The sequence below is a fragment of the Somniosus microcephalus genome, chromosome 1 (assembly GCF_052327205.1).
Source record: "Somniosus microcephalus isolate GS21.2 chromosome 1, FLI_Smic_1.0, whole genome shotgun sequence".
Lineage (NCBI taxonomy): Eukaryota > Metazoa > Chordata > Chondrichthyes > Squaliformes > Somniosidae > Somniosus > Somniosus microcephalus.
In genome coordinates, this window is record NC_140987.1 from 79,133,704 (window position 1) to 79,161,286 (window position 27,583).

Below are 27,583 nucleotides of genomic sequence, written 5' to 3' on the forward strand. Positions count from 1 at the left end.
AGTTGAACAGAAACAGTTGAGTCAGAAACGTTATTATGACAGCAATTGGAAAGAACGCAGTTTGACAAATTAGTGTGTTCGTGTTCTCAGTCCCCCTGGCAAGTCGAGTTCACACAAGTGGGATATAGGAACCATAGTAGAGGTTGGTGGAACCAAGAGATATTTGGTTGAAATTGGTGACAACATCCAAATTGTTCATGTAGATCAAATGATCTCTGCTAGAGATGAACCAAGGCTTGATCTTGAACCACTTGATCATGAACACATACATGAGTGTGACTCCGTTCAGACTTCAGAAACTGAAGTACTAGGTTCAAACAAATCTGAGCTAGAAACAGGATCATCTGAGAGTTCGGAACCAGATCAAAACAGCCCGTAAATTAGTTCAACATCAAAACCTTTTGTAAGGAGATCAGGAAGGCTCCGCAAACCTGTTATTAAACTGGATTTATAGTTGATTTAAAAGAAAAAAAGCCAGGAGTTTTTGTTATGTGGTACATGTAATGCTGGGAAAGGTGGGACCATAGTTTTGTTGTATTTGAGAGGGGAATATGTACATTTTTTCTAAGGGGAAAGCAGTGTAATGTATTATCACATGGTTTAGTATGAGGATGCTCAGTTCGCTCTGGCCTTGTAAAGCAAGCTCATGAACTAGAAACTGGTGTCTGTCCTTCATTTGTTCTACCCACATATATTACAAGGATAAACAAATATTCTATTAACATGGTGGACACAGATCAGTGTTATTGGGATGTAGATGGTGTGGAAGGGGCAAGCTTGATGGGCCAATTTCCTTGTCTTACAGACTTTTTGCTGAGTACATGCTAATATCAATTCAGATCATAGAATCCTGCAGCACAGAAATAAGCCATTTGGCCCATCATGCCTGTGCCGGCTCTTTGAAAGAGCTATCTAATTAGTCCCACTCCCCTGTTGTTTCTCCATAGCCCGGCAAATTTTCCCTGCATTTCAGACCATAACTGTTTTTAAAACAAAATTCTCCTCTTCACTCTGGTTCCTTTGCCAATTAGCTTAAATCTGTGTACTCTGATTACTGACCTTCCTGCCATTATATAAGAACATAAGACATAGGAGCAGGAGTAGGCCATTTGGCCCTTCGAGCCTGCTCTGCCATTCAATAAGATCATGGCTGATCTTCTACCTCATCTCCACTTTCCTGAACTATTCCCATATCCCTCGATTCCCTTAATATTCAAAAATCTATCAATCTCTGTCTTGAATATACTCAACGACTGAGCCTCCACAGCCCTCTGGGGTAGAGAATTCCAAAGATTCACCACCCTGAGTGAAGACATTTCTCCTCATCTCAGTCCTAAATGGCCAACCCCTTATTCTGAGATTGTGACCCCTGGTTCTAGACTACCCAGCCAGGGGAAACATCCTCCCTGCATCTACCCTGTCAGAATTTTGTATGTTTCAATGAGATCACCTCTCATTCTTCTAAGCTCTAGAGAATATAGGCCTAGTCTACTCAAACTGCCCTCATAGGACAATCACCCCCATCTCCGTAACCAGTCTGGTGAACCTTCGTTGCACTCCCTCTATGGCAAGTATATCCATCTTTAGGTAAGGAGACCAAAATTGTACACAATACTCCAGGTGTGTTCACACCAGGGTCCTATATAATTGCAATAAGATGTCTTTACTCCTATACTCTTGTAATAAAGGCCAACATAACACTTGCTTTCCTAATTGCTTGCTGTACCTGCATGTTAACTCTCGGTGATTTGTGTACAAGGACACCCAGGTCCCTCTGAACACCAACATTTCCCAATCTCTCACCATTTAAAAAATACTCTGCTTTTCTATTTTTCCTACCAAAGTGGATAACTTCACATTTCTCCACATTATATTCCATTTGCCATGTCCACTCACTTAGCTTGTCTATATCCCCTTGAAGCCTTCTTGCATCCTCCTCACAACTTACATTCCTACCCAGCTTTGTATCATCAGCAAACTTGGATATATTACATTTGGTCGCTTCATCCAAATCATTGATATAGATTGTGAATAGTTGAGGCCCAAGCACTGATCCTTACGGTATCCCACTACTTACTGACTGCCAACCCGAAAATGACCCCGTCTATTCCTACTCTCCGCATTGAAGTATCAGCCTGGATGATGTGCTCAAGTCTCTGGATGGGACTTGAACCCACGACCCTCTGACTCCGAAGCAAGCGCAATACCAACAGCCATGTACAGAAATGATAAATCTGGAACATTACTCTAAATTAAATAATGACAGTAGGACAATGAGGCATAGGGTCAAACTGTTGATCGTCAAACTAAGGACTGATTTAAAACAATTCTTCACACAAAGTGGCATCGGAATAGGGGATGTGCAAGGCAGAAGCTGTGGAACCATTTAAGAAATATTTGAATGCTGTGATGGGGGGATTTTTTTTTTCATAGATGAATGGGCTTCCTCATCCACATCAATCTTATGACTCTGCCCCACATATTTAAATCCCCCTCAACCCCCAAAAGTAATTGAGCGAAATTCCAGAATATCGAGCCTTACCTTATCCAATGTCAATCTACTACCAAACTTCACCGGGAAACAAACTGCTGTGTCTCAGTATAACCAGGTCAGCTTTGACTGAATTGATGAATAAGGTGGAGATGTGCAAAGCGACCAGTTTGTACAAATTCTGATCTAAGCATCGCATTTCCTGACAAACTAGCAGTGCGTCCACTGGGAATCAACTGGACAAATACTCAACTCCACATGAATTACTCAGTTGTATTTTGAAGTTTTAATAAGAAAACCAGAGACATATCTCAACAGTCAACTATTAACTCATAATTTAAAGCGCCTATTACATCTCGATCACACTGTAATGATACCTGGGTCCTCCTATTTTAAAATAAAAATATTTTCTGAAGTATTTACCAACTCTTCATACCAGACAGGGTTCCTTTGGTTAGAGATTATTCACACATGTCCCTTTGTGAACTCAGAGGCTGATTTTACCCTTGGGTTATGTGCAATGTTCCTTGTAATTTTTTTTAGGGGGCTGTGCAGCCCATTCAACATATCGCACATGCGCAGTTTTCCCATCGAAAAGCTGGCTCCGTAGGACCCCTGTGCGGCTTAAAGGGAACATTGGTTGTGTGTCCCTGGTTACAATTTTTTATTTCATTTTCTTCCTTTTGTGACCACGAGGTGTACTTTGCACAACCAGTGGTAATATGAGAGTCGCTATTTTATGATCCTCTGCAGCACCACCGGGAATGTTCACCTTTTTCTTTGCGACCTTTAAACCCATCGCTCTTGCAATGTCCAAAATTCTGTAAAGTACAATAAAACAGGTGTTGAGAAATGAACGGCTTTTGTACCATTCGCTAAATTAACAAAAGTGAGAGATATATATGAAAACAGTTAATGGCACATGTAAGGGGAATGTTTGCTCATGCACCAATTAATCCCTTATATAATAACCAAGGTTTGCGCAACTGAATTGTTAGATAAAGGCCATATTCTGCTCACCATGGTTGGGGGTTCAATGTCCCCAGTAAGGTAGAGATTTTTGTTGGGTAGTGGTATCAAGGGATATGGAGCAAAGGCAGGTAAGTAGATTTGAGATACAGATCAGCCAGGATCTAAATAAATGGGGGAACAGGCTCAAGAGGGTGACTGGCATACTCCGGTTCCTAAGTTATTACTGTAGTGTGGAGCAGAGGAGTCCAAGCTTTTGCCTTCATGGATCACAGAGACATGGTATGGAGCCTCAGGGCTACATACAAAATTCAATTCGTATTTCAACGTCTTGATGTTCTAATTTAGGATTTATTCACCAATGGCAACAGAGCTCAGAACAGCTCATTCCAAACATCCAGGCCCACAGAAATCAAGCAGAACAAACCGCAAATGAGAAATGTAAACACAAATAGGACCGAGCTGCCTAGGCTTCAAGGGCTGGGCTGGCAAGGCTTGAGGCCTCATTTGGCCCCAGAGCTGGAGGTCGCACACCACTGCTGTAGACAACGTAGGATTTAGCGGGGAGTTACAAACCTGAAAATGTTAGAGGTGGGTGAAGGTACATGTCACGATAGCCATCTTTTATGGTCAATAGGGCCTTTAGTGGTTGTAAGCCAACACTACACAGCAGTTAATAACTTTACAAATTCAGGGCATGGAACCGTGAAAATTGCCAAAATGCTGAACATTCTAAGTCCTAGTTAGTAGTAAGTTTAAGACACTGTAGACTTCGAACTTTTAATTACAAGCCATTAAAGTGCATCTCTGCTAGGAATTTAAAAAAAATATATTTTCTACTATCGGACTGGGCAGAAATAGTGTTACAAAACAGTCCCAATTGTTCTCGTTTTCAAAATAGGCAAGCCTAAGAAATTAAAAAATAAATGTCCAAATCTAGTGAGGCCAAGTTATTGGAGGAGTTCTGGAGGTTGGTTTCACAACGAGTAGTCCTTAACTGAAACTATTTCATTTCTTTATATAAATTATCTACATTCAGCATGCAGATGACAAAAACCATTTAAAATGTACAGGAAACTTTGGTTTATCCGGAGGTTGTATGTCCGGAATATTCGATCTAACGGCAAAAATCAGGAGCCGTTTTCTAAAAGTTTTTTTAGTTCTCGTTCTTTTTTTTTTCCCCAGTCAGGCACTGCAAGGTCTGTAGCTATAGCAACAGCTTCAGCTAGAGACGCTTGCAGCTGCAGCTGACTCTTTAGAAGCTGTTGCTAAGCAACAGTGTTTGTTGTCAGATACGGAGATGAAAACCTCCGTATGCTTCAACATTAACTTTGTATGTCCGGCAGTTTTGATAGATCGGCAACACGCCGGTCCCGTCAGTGCCGGATATCACAAAGTTTCCTGTACTACTAATCCAGTACTGAATGCCACAGGGAGCCATTCGAAAAGATAAGGAGCAGAAAGCACTGTGTAACAGTTAAAAAAAAAAATTGAAACTATATTTAAACATCATCTTACTTTATACAAAACGGTTACTACTTAGCTACTCAAAAAAACTTAAAATGGATTACAAAAATATGGAAATTGTTTACAACACACTTAGAACACTTGAAAAACACTTCAGCTGGGCCCCTTACTAAATAGAGGCACAAATATCATCACATTGCACTAGTGCTAAAATACATTTCCATCAATGGCAGTACAGTCACAAGCTTTTAAAGGGTTTGGGCCTTCACACACTACATAGAAACATAGAAGATAGGAGCAGGAGTAGGCCATTCGGCCCTTCGAGCCTGCTCCGCCATTCAACGAGATCATGGCTGATCATCCAAACCCTAGCACCCGGTCCCTACACTGACAGCCATTCCACACAAGCCCTATCCCCGTAACCCCGTAACCCCACGTATTTAATCCCCCTAACACTACGGGCCACTTTTTTTTATCATGGCCAATCAACCTAACCCGCACATCTTTGGACTGTGGGAGGAAACCGGAGCTGCCCACGCAAACACGGGGAGATCTTACATGGGAAGAACTAGAACATTTATTTTTACACCTCTCAATGTCCCAAAGTGCTTCACACCCCATATGTTACAGCTCAAACTTTTGCATACACTTTCACAACATTGTGTGCGACATATTTCTGGGGGCAGGATCTGAGCATTTTGTAGCCTTTACGCACATGGCATCTAAACTTGCAGTGATGAGCGCACGTGGAACCCGATCTGTGAATCAGGTTGCCACGCCCCCAATTAGAGACTCTTAAGTAATGAACATTAAAAGGGCCGTTCTTTCCAAGCTGCATTGCTTGTTATTACATGGGCTGCTCTTTCCAAACTAAAGCAAGAACCTTTATTTATATAGTGCTTTTTACAATCTCAGGATGTCCAAATCACTTTAAAGCCAATTAAGTATTTCAGAAGTGCAGTCACTGTTGTAATGTAAGAAACACAGCAGCCAACTTGTGCACAGCGAGGTCCCACAAACAGCAATGTGATAATGACCAGATAATCTGTTTTAGGGATGTTGTTCGAGGGCTAAATATTGGCTAGAACACTGGTGTGAACTCCCCTGTTCTTCTTCGATATAGTGCCGTAGGATCTTTTACGTCCACCTGACAGGCCAGACAGGCCTCATCACGTCTCATCCAAAAGACGGCACCTCCAATAGTGCTGCACTCCCTCAGTACTGCACTGGATTGTCAGCCTAGATTTTGTGCTCAAGTAGCTGGAGTGGGACTTGAACCCACAACCCTTCTGACTCAGAGGCGAGAGTGCTACCAACTGAACCACAGCTGACACCTACCGCTTGCTATTAAATGAGCCGTTCTTTCCAATCTGTATTACTTGCTATTAAATAGACTGTTCTTTCCAATCTGTACTGCTTGAATGCAGAACATTCTGAGGGGGGGGAGGGTGAACAGCCAGAGGTCGTGGTCCGTATCAGTACCAACGACATAGGTAGAAAGAGGGATGAGGTCCTGCAGGCAGAGTTTAGGGAGCTAGGAAAGAGAGTAAAAAGCAGGATCTCAAAGGTAGTAATCGCTGGATTACTCCCGGTGCCATGCGCGAGTGAGTATAGAAATAGGAGGATAGAGCAGATGAATGCGTTGCTGGAGAGATGGTGCAGGAGGGAGGGCTTCAGATTCCTGAGGCATTGGGGCCGGTTCTGTGGGAGGTGGGACCTGTACAGGCCGGATGGGTTGCACCTCAACAGAGCCAAGACCAATATCCTCGCGGGGAGGTTTGCTAGTGCTGTTGGGGAGGGTTTAAACTAAGTTGGCAGGGGATGGGCACCAGGATGTAGCATTAGAAAGAAGAAACAATGGGCACAAAGGATTGGGAGAGACGGATAGCACTTAAGTAAGAAATAGTAAGGTATTAGGTGGGGTCAGACTAAGAGAAAACACAGGATGGTCTAAGATAGGTTTACAGTGTATGTATGTGAACGCACAAAGCATAGTAAAATAGGTTGGTGAGCTGCAGGCGCAAATAGCCACATGGGAATATGATGTCGTGGCAATGACGGAGACCTGGCTCAAAAAAGGGCAGGATTGGGTATTAAATATTCCGGGATATAGGGTGTTCAGGAAAGATAGGAGGTGGTGTGGCAGTATTGGTTAAGGAGAATGTTACAGTGCTGGAGAGAGAGGTTGTCCTGGAGGGGTCAAGGACAGAATCTATATGGCTAAAGTTAAGAAATAATAGAGGTGTCATTACACTACTGGTGTATTCTATAGGCCACCAACTAGTGGGAAAAATATGGAGGAGCAAATTTGCAGAGAAATGACCGAGAGATGCAAGAACTATAGAATAGTGATAATTGGGGGGGGGGGGGGGGGGGGCTTCAACTATCCTAATATAGACTGGGATAGTAATAGTGTAAAGGGCAGGGAGAGAGAATTTATGAAGTCTGTTCAGGAGAACTTTCTTGATCAGTACGTTTCCGACCCAATGAGGAAGGAGGCATTGCTGGATCTGGTTCTGGGGAATGAGGTAGGTCAAGTGGAACAAGTGTCAGTAGGTGAACATTTAGGGAACAGTGATCATAGTATCATAAGGTTTAGATTAGCTATGGAAAAGGAAAGGGAGCAATCTAGAGTAAAAATACTTAATTGGTGGAAGGCCAATTTCAGTGGGATGATAACGGACCTGGCCCGGGTAAATTGGAATCAAAGATTGGCAGGCAAAACTGTATTGGAACAATGGGCTGCCTTTAAAGAGGAAATAGTTTGGGTACAGTCGAGGTACATTCCCACTAGGGGGAAAGGTAGGGCAACTAAAGTCAGAGCTCCCTGGATGACGAAAGAGATAGAGTAAGATGAAGCCGAAAAAGAGCGCGTATGACAGATGTCAGGTCGAGAATACATCTGAGAATCAGGCTAAATATTGAAAGTTCAGAGGAGAAGTGAAAAAGAATATAAGAGGGGCAAAGAGAGGGTACGAGAATAGAATTGCAGCTAACATAAAGGTAATTCAAAAGTCTTCTATAGGCATATAAACGGGTAGTAAGAGGAGGGGCGGGGCCGATTAGGGACCAAAAAGGAGACCTACGCAAGGAGGCAGAGGGTATGGCTGAGGTACTAAATGAGTACTTTGCATCTGTCTTCACCAAGGAAGAAGATGCTGCCATAGACATAGTGAAGGAGGAGGTAGAGGAGATACTGGATGGGATAAAAATTGATAAAGACGAGGTACTAGAAAGGCTGGCTGTACTTAAAGTAGGTTAAGTCACCAGGACCGGATGAGATGCATCCTAGGACGCTGAAGGAAGTGAAAGAAATAATCGCGGAAGTACTGGCCATAATCTTCCAATCCTCCTTAGAAACAGGGGTGATGCCAGAGGACTGGAGAATTGCAAATGTTACACCCTTGTTCAAAAAAGGGTGTAAAGCTAAACCCAGCAACTACAGGCCAGTCAGTTTAACCTCGGTAGTGGGGAAGCTTTTAGCAATAATCAGGGACAAAATTAACAGTCACTTGGACAAGTGTGGATTAATTAAGGAAAGCCAGCACGGATTTGTTAAAGGTAAATCGTATTTAACCAACTTGATCGAGTTTTTTGATGCGGTAACAGAGAGGGTTGATGAGGGCAATGCCGTTGACGTGATGTACATGGATTTCCAAAAGGCGTTCGACAATGTGCCACATAATAGGCTTGCCAGCAAAGTTGAAGCCCATGGAATAAAAGGGACAGTGGCTGCATGGATACGAAATTGGCTAAGTGACAGGAAACAGAATAGTGGTGAACGGTTGCTTTTCCGGACTGGAGGAAGGCTTTTCTTGATATATATTAATGAGTTGGATGTGGGTGTACAGGGCACAATTTCAAAATCTGCAGATGACGCAAAACATGGAAGTATAGTGAACAGTGAGGAAGATAATGATAGACTTCAAGAGGACATAGACAGGCTGGCGGAATGGACGGACATGTGGCAGATGAAATTTAACGCAGAAAAATGTGAAGTGATACATTTTGATAGAAAGAATGAGGAGAGGAAATATAAACTAAAGGGTACAATCCTAAAGGGGGTGCATGAACAGAGAGACCTAGGGGTATATGTGCACAAATCGTTGAAGGTGGCAGGGCAGGTTGAGAAAGCAGTTAAAAAAGCTTACGGGATTCTGGGCTTCATGAATAGAGCTATAGAGTACAAAAGCGTTGAAATTATGATGAACCTCTATAAAACACTGGTTCAGCCTCAACTGGAGTATTGTGTCCAATTCTGGGCACCGCACTTTAGGAAGGATGTGATGGCTTTAGAGAGGGTGCAGAAAAGATTTAAGAGAATGATTCCAGGGATAGGGGACTTCAGTTACGTGGATAGACTGGAGAAGCTGGGGTTGTTCTCCTTAGAGCAGAGAAGATTGAGAAGAGATTTGATAGAGGTGTTCAAAATCATGAGGGGTCTGGACAGAGTAGAGAGTGAGAAACTGTTCCCATTGGCAGAGGAGTTGAGAACCAGAGGGCACAGATTTAAGGTGATTGGCAAAAGAACCAAAGACGACATAAGAAAAAACATTTTAACGGAGGGAGTGGTTAGGATCTAGAATGCACTGCCTGAAAGGGTGGTCGAGACAGACTCAATCACGGCTTACTGTTAAATTGATAGGTTGGGTTGAATCAATTTCAAGAAAAATTCAGCAAAATACAAATTCTCTACATTGAATGGTGTTCACATGCAATACCAGGCAGTGATACAGAGTTAATAAATTATAGCAACTGTGGATAATTTATAACACTCCAGAGATCCAATTCAACTTTTCCTGAATGAATGTAGGACAGAATAAAACAGAAATCTTACAGCAATGATGCAGCATGTTGGTGTGCCAAAGCCTTTGTGTTACAGTCACAGAATACAAAGGGCACACTTGCAATTCCTCAGATGGTAAGCTCCCAACCTTTGCTTAAACATCAGTTGGGAGGCATCACTGAAGACAAGGAGGGGAAATCTGAGGCCAAGTTAACCAGGTTGCTCTTGCACATATCCTGGAGCTGGTTACCAAATAACCAGTAAAGGCCAGGACCCCAGACAAAGTCAGGTACCTGCTGCTTTCAACAGTAATAACCTGAGGGGAGGTAATAACTGAGCAACTAATAAAATACTTAAAGGAAAACAACCTTACCTGTTTTCACTGATTTTCAAATCTCGCTGTAGATATGTGAGGTCAGCTTGAAAACTATTGATGTGTAAAGCCAGCGCAATAATGTATGCCACTATCTTAGCTTTCATGGAGGTTGGCATTACATTTTTTATACTGAAAGCAAAGACAGTAGGAGTTGGTTAGGTACAAGGTTTGAGGACAGGACTTCACACAGCAGCAACCACTGCAAACCCTTTTTTCATTACTTTCCATAAAGCTATTACCAGCAAAATCTGACGTTTGTTAGACAGATCACTAACTCCTGTGCCTGTCGTACAAACATGTTGTCTGTCAAATTGTAAATTTCTCATGCTGAATGATGTACAGTCAATTTTAGAGACAGGATAAATATATTCTTACTGAATATTCTTGGAGTTAAACATTTGTTATTTTATTCAGTAATACTCTTGCAGTTTCTAAAGGTTTTAATACAATATTTTGACAGTTTTAAAAAAGTATTTACAAAAATCTGTTTCATCAAATAAAGTCAATACAGCAAAACCTAATAGTGAACACAAATACAAACAGTTCCAGTGCCCTAATTCACTATGACTAAATAAAACACATTTACAGCCAAAGGCAGTATATAATCTACATTTAATCCAGAAACAATGGATTGTACATCACACATCAAAAGAAAACTATGCTTCGAGATGAGGTGTTTAATCCAGTCGTACAGAGTTTCTTACACGTTAAGTATTCATTTGTGCAGTCGATTTATGTTTGTCTTTTTGATCATTTTGCAGTTTAACACTTTCTTTTCCCATTGCACCAAGACTTTGTTTTAGCTGGCTAATTAGCGGGGATGTGGGACTAAGCATGACTGCTCTTTCAAAGAGCCAGCACAGGCACGACGGGCCAAATGGCCTCCTTCCGTGCAGTAAGTTTCTATGATTAGATTTTCCACTTCTCTTTCCTCTAATGTGCTTTTCTCTACACTGCTTTGAGTGGCAGATTGTCCCTTAACTGTAAGTGTTGATCTGAATCTCCATTCGATTTAACGTGCTTCATATATAGTACATGCAGCTAGATGTGAATTACTGTAAGGAAATTTCATTAAAAAAAATTCTACTGTATTAGTAATCAATGATCGGCAAGTGCTTAACACGGGCCCATTGGTAGTTTCCTTTCCTGAATTAATCTGATGCTGAAGTATGTTGGTCCAAAAAATGGCATGCTTGTTACAATTTTTGAAACCTTGGATAGACGTCAGTAGAAAGACTACTCAACACCGATATTCCTCATTCTTTCTGAACTAGCTCTTCTCTGCTGGTTATGTTTTTCCAACCAGCGCAATAAAAGAAATGAAATGAATTGAGCAGTTATGCAGCTCTTAGGACAGCTAAAGGCCCATGACAGCACAACTAGTCACCCTTAGTTCATTGTTCAACCTACTAAGAGTGGTGGCAGAAAACATTTCTAAAAATGCAATGAAAAGAGGGGGAGCAAAATTTAACGCAAAGTAGCATTGGGAAAAAAGAATATGGGTATGTAATCTACTTATAACACCACAAACAAATCTCAGCTTTTTTGAAAGAAATACCAAAGTTCCAGTGAGCACAACAGAGGAACAATTTTTCAAATTTGCATCTCTACCTGGCTAAATGAAGAACAGCAAAGTTAACATATTAATGCTATGTGTGTGAACGTTGCGCCATCCAGCTGCCCACCAAACATTGTGGAATAGCTGTTAAATGAACCGGATACAGAGTAAACATTAATGGCATTACTATGCAGTGTGCCTGGAACTGCTTGGTGGTGAAGGGTTTAAAATTCTTCGCAGGGCATTACTTTAGAGTTGTGTGAATGGAATAGAAAACACTGCATGCACATATATCTCAGGAAGTGTTGTACCTTACCAAAGGAGGCTGAAGTAAGTCAAAATATTCTAGGAACTGAGAAAGACAGAGGCTGGCTTCTGAGGAAAAAAAGAGATGTGGCCAAAAGAATACTTTATCAGGAACAAAAACAATGCACTCGTGACTATTGCATGTGTGGTAAACCACTGTTTGTATTCCACTGTGTACATGTCTGTACATGCCTTGGCTGACTCCTCCCACGAGTCCAGGTATAAAGGTGACTGCTCCACAGTCCCTCTGCATTCTGGACTGGTCGACCACTCGAGGCACACCTTCATTCTCTTGTTAATAAAAGCCTGTTAGTTACTCGCTTAACCTCAGTCTTTTGAGTAATTGATAGCGCATCAATTTTATTAACAAGATTTTTATAATGGAGAAGATCCTCACACCAGCATGCCTGGACTTAGACCATCGGGAGGCGGACGCATCCACCAAGTTTACTCACTGGCTTAGGTGCTTTGAGAAATTCCTGATCGCCTCCGCTGCAACGGTCAAATCGGACGAGGACAAACTGGATGTCCTGACCTCCAAAGTGAACCACCGAGCGTACTCGGTCATCCAGGACGCGACCTCGTACGCGGATGCTATCAAGCTCAAGGACCAGTACACGCGCCCAGTGAACGAGGTGTACGCCAGGCACCTCCTGGGGAGTCGTAAACAACAACCTGGGGAATCGACCGAGGAATACCTTCAGGCACTGTCTGTGCTTGGCCGGGCCTGTGGCTGTAAGGATGTAAAGGCCGCCGTGTACACAGAGGAACTTATCCGGGACGCTTTTGTAGCGGGCCACAGGTCCAATTACACCCGACAGCGACTGTTGGAGCAGAGTGACCTCGACCTCAACAAGGCCTCTGAACTCGCACTATCATTGGACGCAGCCTACCGGGGCATGGATGCCTACTCCTCTGCACCGTGGACGCCGCGGGGAACGACAGCCTGGGACACGGTAGGACCGTCTCATAGCGCCGTGCCACCCCAGCCACGGCCCAACTACCGCAGCAGTGCCCCAAGGCCAGACAGCAGTGTCCCAAGGCCAGAAATGCTACTTCTGTGGCCAGGCCAAACACCCCAGAGCGCACTGCCCGGCGAAAAATGCGATCTGCTCGGGCTGCGGGAAGAAGGGACACTACGCCAGCGTCTCCAGAGCCAAAGCCACCCCGAACCCCAGCAGTGCCGCGTGCGGGCCGCCATCTTGGGCCTCCCCAGCCATGTGCGAACCATCGGAACAGCAGCCATTTTGGACGCCTCCAGCCACATGGGGATCATGGACGCCGCCATCTTGGACGACAGCCGGGACGCAGCAGGCCCCCAACACCGCCTCATCTGATACCCGCAGCGACACACCGACCCCTACGCTGGCCTCCGTTACGCTGGACCAAGCGAGACCGCACCAACTGGCCCGGTCCACAATGGACATTAAGGTAAATGGTCACGAAACAATCTGCCTTTTTGACTCTGGGAGCACGGAGAGCTTCATCCACCCCGACACGGTGCAGCGTTGCTCTCTCCCAGTCCTGCCTGCGCACCAGCGGATTTCTATGGCCTCCGAGTCCCAGTCGGCGGACATTGGCGGCTACTGCATGGTGAAACTCTTAGTAGACAGGACTGTGTACGATAATTTTAAACTTCTGGTCCTGCCCCACCTCTGCGCTGCCGTTCTACTGGGGTTAGATTTTCAGTGCCACCTTAAAAGTGTTACGATGGCGTACGGTGGACCCCTCCCCCCACTCACAGTCCGCAGCCAGCAGCTTCAAAATTGCCCGCCGCGCACCAGGTGCAACCTCTCCACACTCAGAGTCACCGCCCCCCCCCCCCCCCCCCACTGTTTGCTAACCTCACCCCCGACTGTAAGCCCATCGCTACAAAGAGCAGGCGATACAGTGCCGGGGACAGGGTGTTCATTAAAACCGAAGTGGAGCGGCTCCTGAAGGAGGGGATTATTGAGGGCAGCACCAGCCCCTGGCGAGCCCAGGTTGTGGTCGTTAAGACCGGCGAGAAGCAGCGCCTGGTCATCAACTACAGCCAGACAATAAATTGCTACACCCTGCTGGACGCTTATCCACTCCCCCGCATAGCTGATATGGTCAACCAGATCGCGCAGTACCGCGTCTTCTCGACCATTGACCTGAAATCAGCGTACCACCAGCTCCCTATCCGCCCTGAGGACCGCCAGTATACTGCCTTTGAGGCAAACGGCCGCCTCTACCACTTCCTTAGGGTTCCCTTCGACGTCACCAACGGGGTCTCCGTCTTCCAAAGGGAGATGGACCGGATGGTCGATCAAAATGCGTTGCAGGCCACTTTCCCATATCTGGACAATGTGACCATCTGCGGCCATGACTTGCAGGACCATGACGCAAACCTCGAAAAATTCCTCTGCACCGCCCAACTCCTGAACCTGACGTATAACAAGGAGAAGTGCATATTCCGCACAACCCGCCTCGCCATCCTTGGCTGTGTTGTGGAACACGGAGTCATCGGTCCCGACCCCGACCGGATGCGTCCCCTTATGGAACTCCCACTGCCTCAAGGCCCTGAAGAGGTGCCTAGGGTTTTTCTCCCATTACACCCAGTGGGTCCCCTACTATGCGGACAAGGCCCGTCCGCTGATCAAGTCCACCTCTTTTTCCGTGACGGCAGAGGCCCGCTTAGCCTTCCACCATATCAAGGAAGACATTGCCAAAGCCACCATGCACGCAGTGGACGAATCCATCCCCTTCCAGGTGGAAAGCGACGCGTCCGACTTTGCCCTGGCCACTACCCTTAATCAGGCGGGGAGACCCGTGGCCTTCTTTTTACGAACCCTCCAGGGCCCGGAGACCAGACACTCCGCTGTTGAGAAGGAGGCCCAGGCTATTGTGGAGGCTGTGCATCATTGGAGGCACTACCTGGCCGGAAAACGATTTACCCTGCTCACTGACCAGCGTTCAGTTGCTTTTATGTTTAACAACAAGCAGAGGGGCAAAATCAAAAACGACAAGATCTTGAGGTGGAGAATCGAACTTTCCACCTACAATTACGAGATCTTGTACCGGCCCGGGAAGCTCAATGAACCCCCGGATGCTCTATCGCGTGGCACCTGCGCCAGCGCGCAGATCGATAGACTGCGGGCCCTCCACAATGACCTCTGCCACCCGGGGGACACTAGGTTCTTCCACTTCATCAAGGCCCGCAACCTGCCTTACTCCATTGAGGAGGTCAGGACCATGACCAGGAACTGCCAAGTCTGCGCTGAGTGCAAACCGCACTTCTATAGACCAGACAGGGCTCACCTGATAAAAGCCACTCGCCCCTTCGAGCGCCTGAGCGTTGATTTTAAAGGGCCTCTCCCCTCCTCCGACAGCAATGTGTACTTCCTCAACATTATTGATGAGTACTCCCGTTTCCCGTTCGCCATCCCCTGCCCGGACATGACCAGTGCCATTAAATGTCTGAACGACCTCTTCACCCTGTTCGGTTTCCCCAGCTATATCCATAGCGACCGGGGCTCATCGTTTATGAGCGACGAACTCCGCCAGTACCTGCTCGCTAGGGGTATTGCCACAAGCAGGACCACCAGTTACAACCCCCGGGGGAACGGACAGGTGGAAAGAGAGAATGCGACAGTTTGGAAAGCCGCCCTGCTAGCCTTAAAGTCTAGGGGCCTTCCGACCTCCCGCCGGCAGGAGGTGCTCCCCGATGCGCTCCACTCTATTCGGTCACTGCTCTGCACTGCCACTAACGCCACCCCTCATGAGAAAATGTTTGTCTTCCCAAGGAAGTCCACATCGGGGACATCGCTACCGCCATGGCTGACGTCCCCAGGGCCGGTCCGACTGAGAAGACACGCGAGGACCCATAAAACGGACCCCCTGGTCGAGAGGGTCGACCTCCTCCACGCCAACCCCCAGTATGCTTACATTGCGTACCCAGACGGGCGGGAGGACACAGTCTCCATACAAGACCTCGCACCCTTGGGGGCCGCAGTAACCCACTACCCACTACCACCCCCCCCCCACGACCCAATATCCAGCCCCAGCAGACGGCACGCCTGGGCCTCGCGACCCGCTCGACACCCACGAGGACTACACACCAGTGCCCCAGCCTACGCGGGACTCGACACCGGAAGCTTCACTACCCCTGCCGTCGCCACGTCGATCACAGCGGCAGACAAGACCTCCGGAGAGACTCCAATACACTAACTTTTAATACACTTCACCCCGCCGGACTCATTTTTAAACAAGGGGTGAATGTGGTAAACCACTGTTTGTATTCCACTGTGTACATGTCTGTACATGCCTCGGCTGACTCCTCCCACGAGTCCAGGTATAAAGGTGACTGCTCCACAGTCCCTCTGCATTCTGGACCGGTCGACCACTCGAGGCACACCATCATTCTCTTGTTAATAAAAGCCTGTTAGTTACTCGCTTAACCTGTCTTTTGAGTAATTGATAGCGCATCAGCATGCAGCTCACCAATCCTTCTCATCACAGGGATGGCTACCAGAGAGCCAGTCAGCATGACAAAAATTGTCACATGCAGAAAATGGGAGCTTAGGAAAGAACCTAAAAGACTATGGAACATAAAATAAAACTCTCATTGTGGTATTACGATATTGAAGAGCTTTCAAAAGCAAAGAACTTTCAGATATTTGGAAAACAGCAAGCAAGCCAGCCTACAGAGGAACACTGTACATGGTGGGATAAGGAGTTTGCCACATGACTGTGGGCCAAGGACAGTTTGTCACATGACCATAGGGCCAAGGAGACAGTTTGTCATGACCCTTCAAGAAACTGGCCTTGGGTCCCACGTCAAATAGAAGGCAAAACATTTGAGGTACGATAAGCTGATTGACACAAGAATGAGCAGCACATATAACCCACAAAAAGGTGGCATTAGTAGGTAATATGGATATTGACAGAGCATTCAGACATTGCTGTGCGATGGCCATCTCTTCACAAGAAGAGAAAAAGATTCTGGGCAAAGAACTGGTTCTCCCTCCCCCAAGAAATTAAGAAAATGGGTCTTTCGTCCTTTGACTCGGTCTGACAACAACCTGCATTTATACTGCGTCTTTAACAAAGAACATCCAAGGCACTTCAAAATTGAAACAGACAGGGAAATGGAGGAAGAGGCTGAAAGGAGAGATTGGAAGGGTGACCAAAAGCCTAGTTGAAAAGATCGGGTTTTCAGTAGGCTCTTTAAACCTTAGGTGTCAAAACATTTCATAGAATCAGAGAGCACAAAAGGAGGCCACTTGGCCCATCGTGCTTGGTCTTTGAAAGAGCAGTCCAATTAGTCCCACACCCCCGCTCTTTCCCCATAGCCATGCAAATGTCTCCTTTTTACGTATATACACAATTCCCTTTTGCAAGTTATTACTGAATTAGCTTCCAATATCCTTTCAGGCTGTGCATTCCAGATCATAACTCACGGAATAAAAAAAATCTCCCCATGTCAATGATCTTAAATCTGTGTCCTCTGATTACTGACCCTCTTGCCAGTGGAAACAGTTTCTCCCGATCTACTATATCAAAACCTCTCATAATTTTGAACACCTCTATTAAATCTCACCTTCTTTGCTCTAAGGAGAACAATTCCAGGTTCTATAGTCTTGCCACATAACTGAAGTCCCTCATCCCTGGTACCATTCTGGTAAATCTCCTCCTCTGCACCCTCTCCAAGGCCGTGACATCCTTCCTAAAGTGTGGTGCCCAGAATTGAATACAATACTCTAGCTGGGGCCTAACCAGTGATTTGTAAAGGTTTACCATAACTTCCTTGCTTTTGTACTCTATGCCTCTATTTATAAAGCCAAGGATCCCTATGCTTTTTATTTTAAATAGTCTCATCAACTGGTTTGCCACCTTCAAAGGTTTGTGTATGTGATCCCCCAGGTCTCTCTATTCCTGCACCCCATTTAAAATTGTACCATTTATCTTATATTGCCTCTCCTCATTTCTCCTTTCAAAATACATCACTTCACACTTCATTGCATTAAAATTTCATCTGCCCTGTGTCTGCCCATTTCACCCCTCTATCTATGTCCTTCTGAAGTCTGTTACTATCCTCCTCACTGTTCACTACATTTCCGAGCTTTGTGTCATCTGCAACCAAAAGGCAGCCACAACATATTGTAGATTAATAGGCAATTAACCGATGAATCCAGAAAACAGGCAACCAAAAAAGAGTTGTTCACATGTATCTATATTGGTAAAGACATCACAAAAAGTATTCTAAAAGAGGCAATAATGGATTAAAGGATTAATTTGAATGGCCTGCTTAATCACATGCTAATATATTCATAGTTTTTTTAAATCAACACATTATTAACTGTTTCAGTGGAATTAAGATCAGCTTTCCACCTGCACACTATATGAGGAGACAAATTCTGCAATATAGTCTCATCAAGCCTCCCATTCTATCTTACCTTATCGGGAACAAAACACCGATTCCCCGCCCCCCCCATTTACAACACAAACATACACTCTGATTCCTCAGCACTTCTGGCCATTCAGCATGGCATTGAAGGAACAGCAGGATAAACGATCTGGGAACAATATTCGGAGCCTAACAATGGTGCTTTCCAGAGAGGCTGCAAGCTTTTTTCTTTTATTATGTTGTAGGCAATATTAATGGTACTGGCAATGTTTGGGGCTTGTTATTTGAACAATCTTTTGTACTTGTAAAAATAAAATTACGCCATTCTCCTTCTTCAGAAGAAGCTTAACTACTTAAAGCATATTTACCGTCCATTGTTGTAAGTCAGAACTGTGAAATTTTTCATCAAACTGTTTTTTACAACATCCGCCACATCACTCCCAAGGGAACCTGAAGCAGAAAATTAAAAAAAATTGTACATGAATATGAAGTTTAGTTAGGAACAGACTACTCACGCTGTAGAAATACAGCACTGGATCACATTTATTTTTTGAGAAAGATCAAAAATAACAAATGCACAAAAAAAATTGAATTAGCATATTGATTTTTAAAATCTGTATATACTAATAGATATCTAGCACAAACTACTTACCTCTCAGTCATTTTCACTTTTAACACAAAGGATGATTGTAATGTTTTTAAGTCAGAAGACAATTGATACCTGGGAGTGATCAACAAGGCAGGAACCCGACCAAGGGTATTCAAATGCTCGGAACAAAACTTAAGTAGTTTACAACCGTCATCTGAACTTGAGATAAGATTATAATTCAGAAATGTTTCACAGTATTACTTTATATAGATCCTGAAAACTTCATGGGTGGTTTTAGTCAAATTTGAGTCTATTTATACCGACAGCAACCCTTTCATGACAATATACAATGATTGGCAAACTGAAGGATAATCATTGAAAGTTTATCAAGAAAATGTGGGGCAAAATAATTAATATTTAGCCCAACAGTTATCAAGTTACTAAAATCACTTCCCTCCATTAAACAGCAGCTGAAACTGCACAGCATAACAGCTTCAAAATTATGTCGAAGCACAAACTATTTGAGTCAGACTGGGATTTTCTATCATATTGCAAAGGAAAGCTTATCCCAGAAGAGAAGGATGCGGAAACCTTTTCAAAAAACCGAAAAGAAGGAAAAGTGATTGCGGCACACATGCGTGCGTGTGTCAGTGGGGTAAGCAATAAGCAGACTATACAGTAGCTTCAGACTCTTGCCATGGAATGTGAATACAGTTATTTGATTTTCCGGTTATCAGATAAAAGTCAAAACTGGAAACAGTTAAATATCTTCCACGTACTGCAGTAGGAGACAGAATAACACCTTGTGCAAAACGTCTGAAATTAAACCTGCAAATAGTTGCTAGCCATAGAAACATAGAAGATAGGAGCAGGAGTAGGCCACTCAGCCCCTCGAGCCTGCTCCGCCATTCAATGAGATCATGGCTGATCATCCAAATTCAGTACCCTGTCCCTGCCTTCTCCCCATATCCCTTGATCCCTTTAGCCTTAAGAAATATATCCAACTCCTTCTTGAATATATTTAATGAATTGGCCTCCACTGCCTTCTGTGGTAGAGAATTCCACAGGTTCACCACTCTCTGGGTGAAGAAATTCCTCCTCATCTCTGTCCTAAATGGCTTAACCCTTATCCTTAGACTGTGACCCCTGGTTCTGGACTCCCCAGCCATCGGGAACATCCTTCCTGCATCCAGTCTGTCTAGTCCTGTTAGAATTTTATAAGTTTCAATGAGATCCCCTCTCATTCTTCTAAACTCCAGCAAGTATAAGCCCAATCGACCCAATCTCTCTTCATACGTCATTCCTGCCATCCAGGTATCAGTCTGGTGAATCTTCGCTGCACTCCTTCCATGGCAAGAACATCCTTCCTCAGGTAAGGCAACCAAAACTGCACACAATACTCAAGGTGTGGTCTCACCAAGGCCCTGTACAACTGCAGCAAGACATCCTTGTTCTTGTACTCGAACCCTCTCGCTACGAAGGCCAACATACCATTTGCCTTCTTAACCGCCTGCTGCACCTGCATGCTAACCTTCAGCGACTGGTGCACAAGGACACCCAGGTCTCGTTGCACTTCCCCGTCTCCCAATCTATTGCCGTTCAGATAATAATCTGCCTTCCTGTTTTTGCCACCAAAGTGAATAACCTCGCATTTATCCACATTATACTGCATCTGCCATGCTTCTGCCCAATCACCCAACCTGTCCAAATCATACTGGAGTTTCTCGGCATCCTCCTCACAGCACACACGCCCACCCAGCTTTGTATCATCTGCAAACTTGGAGATATTACATCTAGTTCCCTTGTCTAGATCATTTATAAATATTGTGAATAGCTGGGGTCCTAGGACCGATCCCTGCGGTACCCCACTAGTCACTGCCTGCCACTCGGAAAAAGAGCCGTTTATTCCAACTCTTTGCTTCCTGTCTGCCAACCAGTTCTTTATCCAAGTCAGTACCTTGCTCCCAATCCCATGTGCCTAAACTTTACACGCTAATCTCTTATGCGGGACCTTATCGAAAGCCTTCTAAAAGTCCAAATACACCACATTCACTGGTTCTCCCTTATCTATTCTACCAGTTACATCCTCAAAAAATTCCAGTAGATTAGTCAAGCACGATTTACTTTTTGTAAATCCATGTTGACTTTGTCTGATCCTGTCACTGTTTTCCAAGTGCACTGCTATTACATCTTCTATAATGGACTCTAGCATTTTCCCCACTACCGATGTCAGGCTTACGGTCTATAATTCCCCGTTTTCTCTCTACCACCTTTTTTTGAATAGTGGGGTAACATTAGCTACCCTCCAATCCATGGGAACTGTTCCAGAGTCTATAGCCAGTGGATCAATGACTGCCTGTGCTACACAGAACCAGGTTTGATCGCCAAGTTTGCACTCTTAGGGCAGGATTTTCATTGGGTGTGTGGGGGGTTAAAATCGTGAAATGGGGGGGCACAAACCCATTCCACCCCCAACCCGCCTCCATGCCAGTTTCAAAGGAGGCGGATACCCTACCTGTGCTGGGAGCCGCCTCCCCGAGGCGGGAAGGGGATTAGTGCCAATTAACTGCCTGTTAACAGGTAGTTAACAGGCAGTTTTTGACCTAATCCCTATTTTTACTCCTGAAATGTGGGATTCCCGACGGCTCCAAACCACGCCAAGTTAGCGAGGCGGGCCGTCGGGCTGAAGGGGTCGAGATGTCCGGTGTTCAGGTGAGTGATGGGTGCATGAGTGCAGAGGTAAGTGTGTTTGGTGTGTGTAAAGTGTTTAAAGAAGTTTTACTTACCTTTACAGCCTTCCTTCCTTCAGGTCTCAGGAGTCCCTCATCTCACCGGCACAGAAAGCAGAATGGCCGCAAGCTGTCAAAAGTTGCAGCATTCAGCTTTCTGTTCTGGAGCGATCTCTAAATCAGCCTGAGAGGAAGGAATTAACTTAAACACTGACAATCTGTACTCTGACAGCTTCAAAGAGCTGTCAAACGCTGATATTTCATCTGTCAAAAGCTCTTGACAGATGGAATGTCAATCTGTGACATCACCTGTTGCCGGGTGGCCCTTAATTGACCTGCTGAGCCCACTGGGCGGGCTCAACAAGGTCAATCAAGTGAAAATCGAGTGGGTTGGCCACAACTCGATGGAGGCGGGACTACAACCCCAAAAGTTGTACTCCCGCCTCCAACACGCCTCCAGTATCAAAATCCAGCCCTTAGTCTTCGCTCAACCAGGACAACAACAACAGCTTGTATTTATATAGCACCTTTCATGTAGTGAAACGTCCCAAGGCGCTGCACAGGTGTATTTTAAGACAAAAAATTTGACACTGAGCCACATAAGGATAAATTAGGGCAGGTGACCAAAAGCTTGGTCAATGAGGTAGGTTTTAAGGAGCGTCTTAAAGGAGGAGAGAGAGGTAGCGAGGCGGAGAGGTTTAGGCAGGGAATTCCAGAGCTTAATGCCTAGGCAACAGAAGGTACGGTTGGGCAATTGTAACCAGAGATGCGCAAGAGGGCAGAATTAGAGGAGTGCAGATATCTCGGGGGGGTTGAGGGGCTGAAGGAGATTAGAGATAGGAAGGGGAGAGGCCATGGAAAAAATGGGGGCCGAGGTTATGATCTGAAATTATTGAACTCAATGTTGAAGTAATAAAAAGGCATGTGGAAACAATAGCTGGCGCAGAGGACAGTAACATTGTCCTTTCACCCATCACCTGAGTTTGAACCCAAACTAATTGGATCAAATTTGGGCCTGCTAGATGAATGGGCTAGCAAATTGATATCAAATAGGCTTGACCTCTCCCAGCAGACAATTTAAAACAGCTCAAAAAATCAACTAAAATTGTAAAACATTAATTTTTTGAGCACATTTCCTTGGGACAAGGTGCTCAAACTATGGAAATTAATAATGAGTTGACAGAATTTTTTTTATGACTGCAAATTTGTCTCCAGTTAAGTCAATCCCATGGTTCAAATGCAACTTCTTGGTACCATGCTGTAGACTGCAAAGCCAGTCAGTATGAGCACCAATGTTCCCTGTCATTTTGTTTGGCGCCACGCAGCCCCTTCAAAATACCACGCATGCTCAGTTTTAGCACTGAAAAGCTGGCAAGCCGGTTGCGCAGGGTGTCTGGAGCACTGCGCGGCCGCACAGCTTACAGGGAACATTGATGACCACCCCAGTTTGCATTCATTTATTACTTGCTCTGGAGATCAGATACTAGATTTGAAACAAGGTTGTCAGTACCTCAGTGACTGCCCTACATGATAATAAACCGGAGGGTCGCTGCCCTAAGCTTGACATGTATGCTCAAGCTGTCAGGAGATGCATCAACGCCAGATTCATCAGCCGCACTCACAAGACAGTCCAGAATGTCACCCGAGCACAGCGCAACGCCATCCACACTCTCAAGACCAACCGCAACATCGTCATCAAACCAGCAGACAAAGGAGGAGCCATCGTCATACAGAACAGAACAGACTATTGCAAAGAAGCATACCGACAACTGGACAACCAGGAACACTACAGACGACAGTTACTCGCAGATCCGACCAAAGAACACACCCGCCAACTCAACAGACTGATCAAGACCTTCGATCCAGACCTTCAAAGCATCCTACGCGCTCTCATCCCACGTACTCCCCGCGTGGGAGACTTCTACTGCCTCCCAAAGATACACAAAGCCAACACACCCGGACGTCCTATCGTATCAGGCAACGGAACCCTGTGAGAGAACCTCTCTGGCTACGTCGAGGGCATCCTGAAACCCATCGTACAGGGAACCCCCAGCTTCTGTCGCGACACTACAGACTTCTTACAGAAACTCAGCACCCACGGACCAATTGAACCAGGAACACTCCTCGCCATGATGGACGTCTCGGTGCTCTACACCAGTATCCCCCACGATGACGGCATCGCTGCGACAGCCTCAGTACTCAACACCAACAACAGCCAATCTCCAGACGCCATCCTACAACTCATCTGCTTCATCCTTGACCACAATGTCTTCACCTTCGACAACCAGTTCTTTACCCAAACACACAGAACAGCCATGGGGACCAAATTCGCACCCCAATACGCCAACATCTTCATGCACAAGTTCGAGCAAGACTTCTTCGCTGCACAGGACCTCCAACCAACGCTATACACCAGATACATCGACGACATTTTCTTCCTATGGACCCACGGCGAAGAATCACTGAAAAGACTACACGATAACATCAACAAGTTCCATCCCACCATCAAACTCACTATGGACTACTCCTCAGAATCGGTTTCATTCTTGGACACACGAATCTCCATCAAAGACGGACACCTCAGCACTTCACTCTACCGCAAGCCCACGGACAACCTCAGGATGCTCCACTTCTCCAGCTTCCACCCTAACCACGTTAAAGAAGCCATCCCCTATGGACAAGCCCTGCGAATACACAGGATCTGCTCAGACGAGGAGGAACACGATGGACACCTACAGACGCTGAAAGACGCCCTCGTAAGAACGGGATGACACTTGACTCGTCAATCGACAGTTCCGACGGGCCACAGCAAAAAATCGCATAGATCTCCTCAGAAGACAAACACGGGACACAACCAACAGAGTACCCTTCGTCGTCCAGTATTTCCCCGGAGCGGAGAAACTACGCCATGTTCTTCGCAGCCTTCAACATGTCATCGATGACGACGAACACCTCGCTAAGGCCATCCCCACGCCTCCACTAGTCGCCTTCAAACAGCCGCCTAACCTCAAACAGACCATCGTTCGCAGCAAATTACCCAGCTTTCAGGAGAACAGCGGCCACGACACCACACAACCCTGCCACGGCAACCTCTGCAAGACATGCCAGATCATCAACACAGATACCATCATCACACGTGAGGATACCACCCACCAGGTACATGGTACATACTCATGTGACTCGGCCAACGTTGTCTACCTCATACGTTGCAGGAAAGGATGCCCCAGAGCATGGTACATCGGCGAGACCATGCAGACACTGCGACAACGGATGAACGGACACCGCGCAACAATCGCCAGGCAGGAGTGTTCCCTCCCAGTCGGGGAACACTTCAGCAGTCAAGGACATTCAGCCTCCGATCTTCGGGTAAGCATTCTCCAAGGCGGCCTTCGAGACGCACGACAACGCAAAATCGTAGAGCAGAAACTGATAGCCAAGTTCCGCACTCATGAGGACCGCCTCAACCGGGATCTTGGGTTCATGTCACGCTACATGTAACCCCACCTGATGTAGGGTCATCCAGACTCGAGTCGTCGTTGGCTTGTTCTCTCTACACAGATGCAGCCGGACCTGCTGTGATTTCCAGCAAAAAAAATGTTTTTTTGTCTGTTTTTTGTTTTTCATAGACCCCAGCATCCGCAACATTTGACCCCTTGTGACCCCACCTCATTGTCCTTTGATGTAATGTTTTCCTGACTAACCTGTTTGGACACCATTCACACCTTTGATTGCTGTGATTAGCTCTCTGCCGAGGTGTGATAAATGGCAGTTAGAAAGATTACCTGTAATCATCTGGCATTATTCTCTGACTATATAAGCTGTGTCTTTATGCATCTCTCCACTTCACCTGACGAAGGAGCAGCGCTCCGAAAGCTTGTGATTTCAAATAAAACTGTTGGACTATAACCTGGTGTTGTGTGACTTCTTACATTTGTCCACCCCAGTCCAACTCCGGCATCTCCACACCATAGAGGCAACATGAGAGACTTGGATTTTAATTAATTCGCAAAACACACAATGGCAATGACTCAGCCTACACTCACTCTTTCACATTCGTTCATTAGACTTGCTTCTAAGTCACTTTCACCACCCCCTCGGCTGACCTCCAAGGCTCATAAGAACATAAGAATTAGGTGCAGGAGTAAGCCATTCGGCCCATCGAGTCTGCTCCGCCATTCAATAAGATCATGGGTGATCTTTGACCTCAACTCCAGTTTCCTGCACTATCCCCATATGCCTTGATTCGCTTAATATCCAAACATCTATCAATCTCTGTCTTGAATATACTCAACAACTGAGCCGCCACAGCCCTCTGGGGTAGAGAATTCCAAAGATTCACCACCCTCTGAGTGAAGACATTTCACCTCATCTCAGTCCTAAATGGCCGACCCCTTATTGAGACTGTGACCCCCTGGTTCTAGACTCCCCAGCCAGGGGAAACATCCTCCCTGCGTCTACCCTGTCAAGCCCTGTAAAAATTTTGTATGTTTCAATGAGATCACCTCTCATTCTTCTAAACTCTAGAGAATATAGGCCTAGTCGACTCAATCTCTCCTCATAGGACAATACCCCCATCCCAGGAATCAGTCTGGTGAACCTGCATTGCACTCCCTCTATGGCAAGTATATCCTTCCCTAGGTAAGGAGATCAAAACTGCACACAGGTGTGAACATAAGAACATAAGAACATAAGAAATAGGAGCAGGAGTAGGCCAATTGGCCCCTCGAGCCTGCTCCGCCATTCAATAAGATCATGGCTGATCTGATCCTAACCGCCAATCCACTATGACAGGACTATCTCCTGAATCTAACAGCATTAGACACACGAAAACAGGAGCAGGATCAGGCTACACGGCCCCTGGGCCCGCTCCGCTACCCACAGGGCCATGACCTATCCGTATCACCAGGGCCCTATATAATTGCAGTAAGACGGCTTTGCTCTTATACGCAAATCCTCTTGTGATAAAGGTCAACATACCATTTACTTTCCTAATTGCTTGCTTTACTTGCATGTTAACTTTCAGTGATTCGTGTACAAGGACACCCAGGTCCCTCTGAACACCAACATTTCCCAATCTCTCACCATTTCAAAAATATTCTTGCTTTTCTATTTTTCCTACCAAAGTGGATAGCTTTACATTTCTCCGCATTATATTCCATTTGCCATGTTCTAGCCTGTCTATATCCCCTTGAAGCCTCCTTTCATCCGCCTCACAATTTAAATTCCCACCCAGCTTTGTATCATTAGCAAACTTGGATATATTACATTTGGTCCCCTCATCCAAATCATTGATATAGATTGTGAATAGCTAAGGCCCAAACACTGATCCTTGCAGTACCCCACTAGTCACAGCCTGCCAACCCAAAAATTACCCGTTTATTCCTACTCTGTTTTCTGTCCGTTAACCAATCCTCAATCCATGCTAGTTTTTTTTTACCCCCAATCGCCCTAATTTTGTTTAATAACCTCTTGTGTAGCACCTTATCAAATGCCTTCTGAAAATCCAAATACACCACATCCACTGGTTCCCCCTTATCTATTCTGCTAGTTACAACCTCAAAAAACTAACAGATTTTCAAGCATGAGTTCACTTTCATAAATCCGTGTTGACTCTGCCCAATCCTATTATTATTTTCTAAGTGCCCTGTTACCACGTCCTTAATAATAGATTCTAGCATTTTCCCTACTACTGATGTCAGGCTAACTGGTCTGTAGTTCCCCGTTTTCTCTCTCCCTCCTTTCTTAAATAGTGGGGTTACATTTGCTACCTTCCAATCTGCAGGAACCGTTCTAGAATCTATGGAATTTTGGAAGAGGACAACCAATGCATCCACTATCTCTATAGCCACAACTTTTAAAACCCTCGGATGTAGGCCATCAGGTCCAAGGGATTTATCGGCTTTCAGTCCCATTAATTTCTCCAGTACTTTTTTTTTTTTTAC

At 45.3% G+C, this 27,583-nt stretch overlaps 1 protein-coding gene across 3 annotated transcripts in view; it reads right to left on the reverse strand.

Moving 5' to 3' along the window:
• Positions 1 to 2,758: 2,758 nt before the first annotated feature.
• polr1e (RNA polymerase I subunit E) overlaps positions 2,759 to 27,583 on the reverse strand; it is a 67,033-nt gene continuing 42,208 nt past the window's right edge. For all 3 annotated transcript variants that reach the window (XM_085983637.1, XM_085983635.1, XM_085983636.1), the window contains exons 10-12: positions 18,692 to 18,773; positions 10,087 to 10,218; positions 2,759 to 3,312 (exon numbers count right to left, since the gene is read on the reverse strand). In XM_085983637.1, the coding sequence (XP_085839763.1) occupies positions 3,156 to 3,312; positions 10,087 to 10,218; positions 18,692 to 18,773 (371 nt within the window). In that variant the 3' untranslated portion in view covers positions 2,759 to 3,155. The remainder of the gene's footprint in view (positions 3,313 to 10,086; positions 10,219 to 18,691; positions 18,774 to 27,583) is intronic.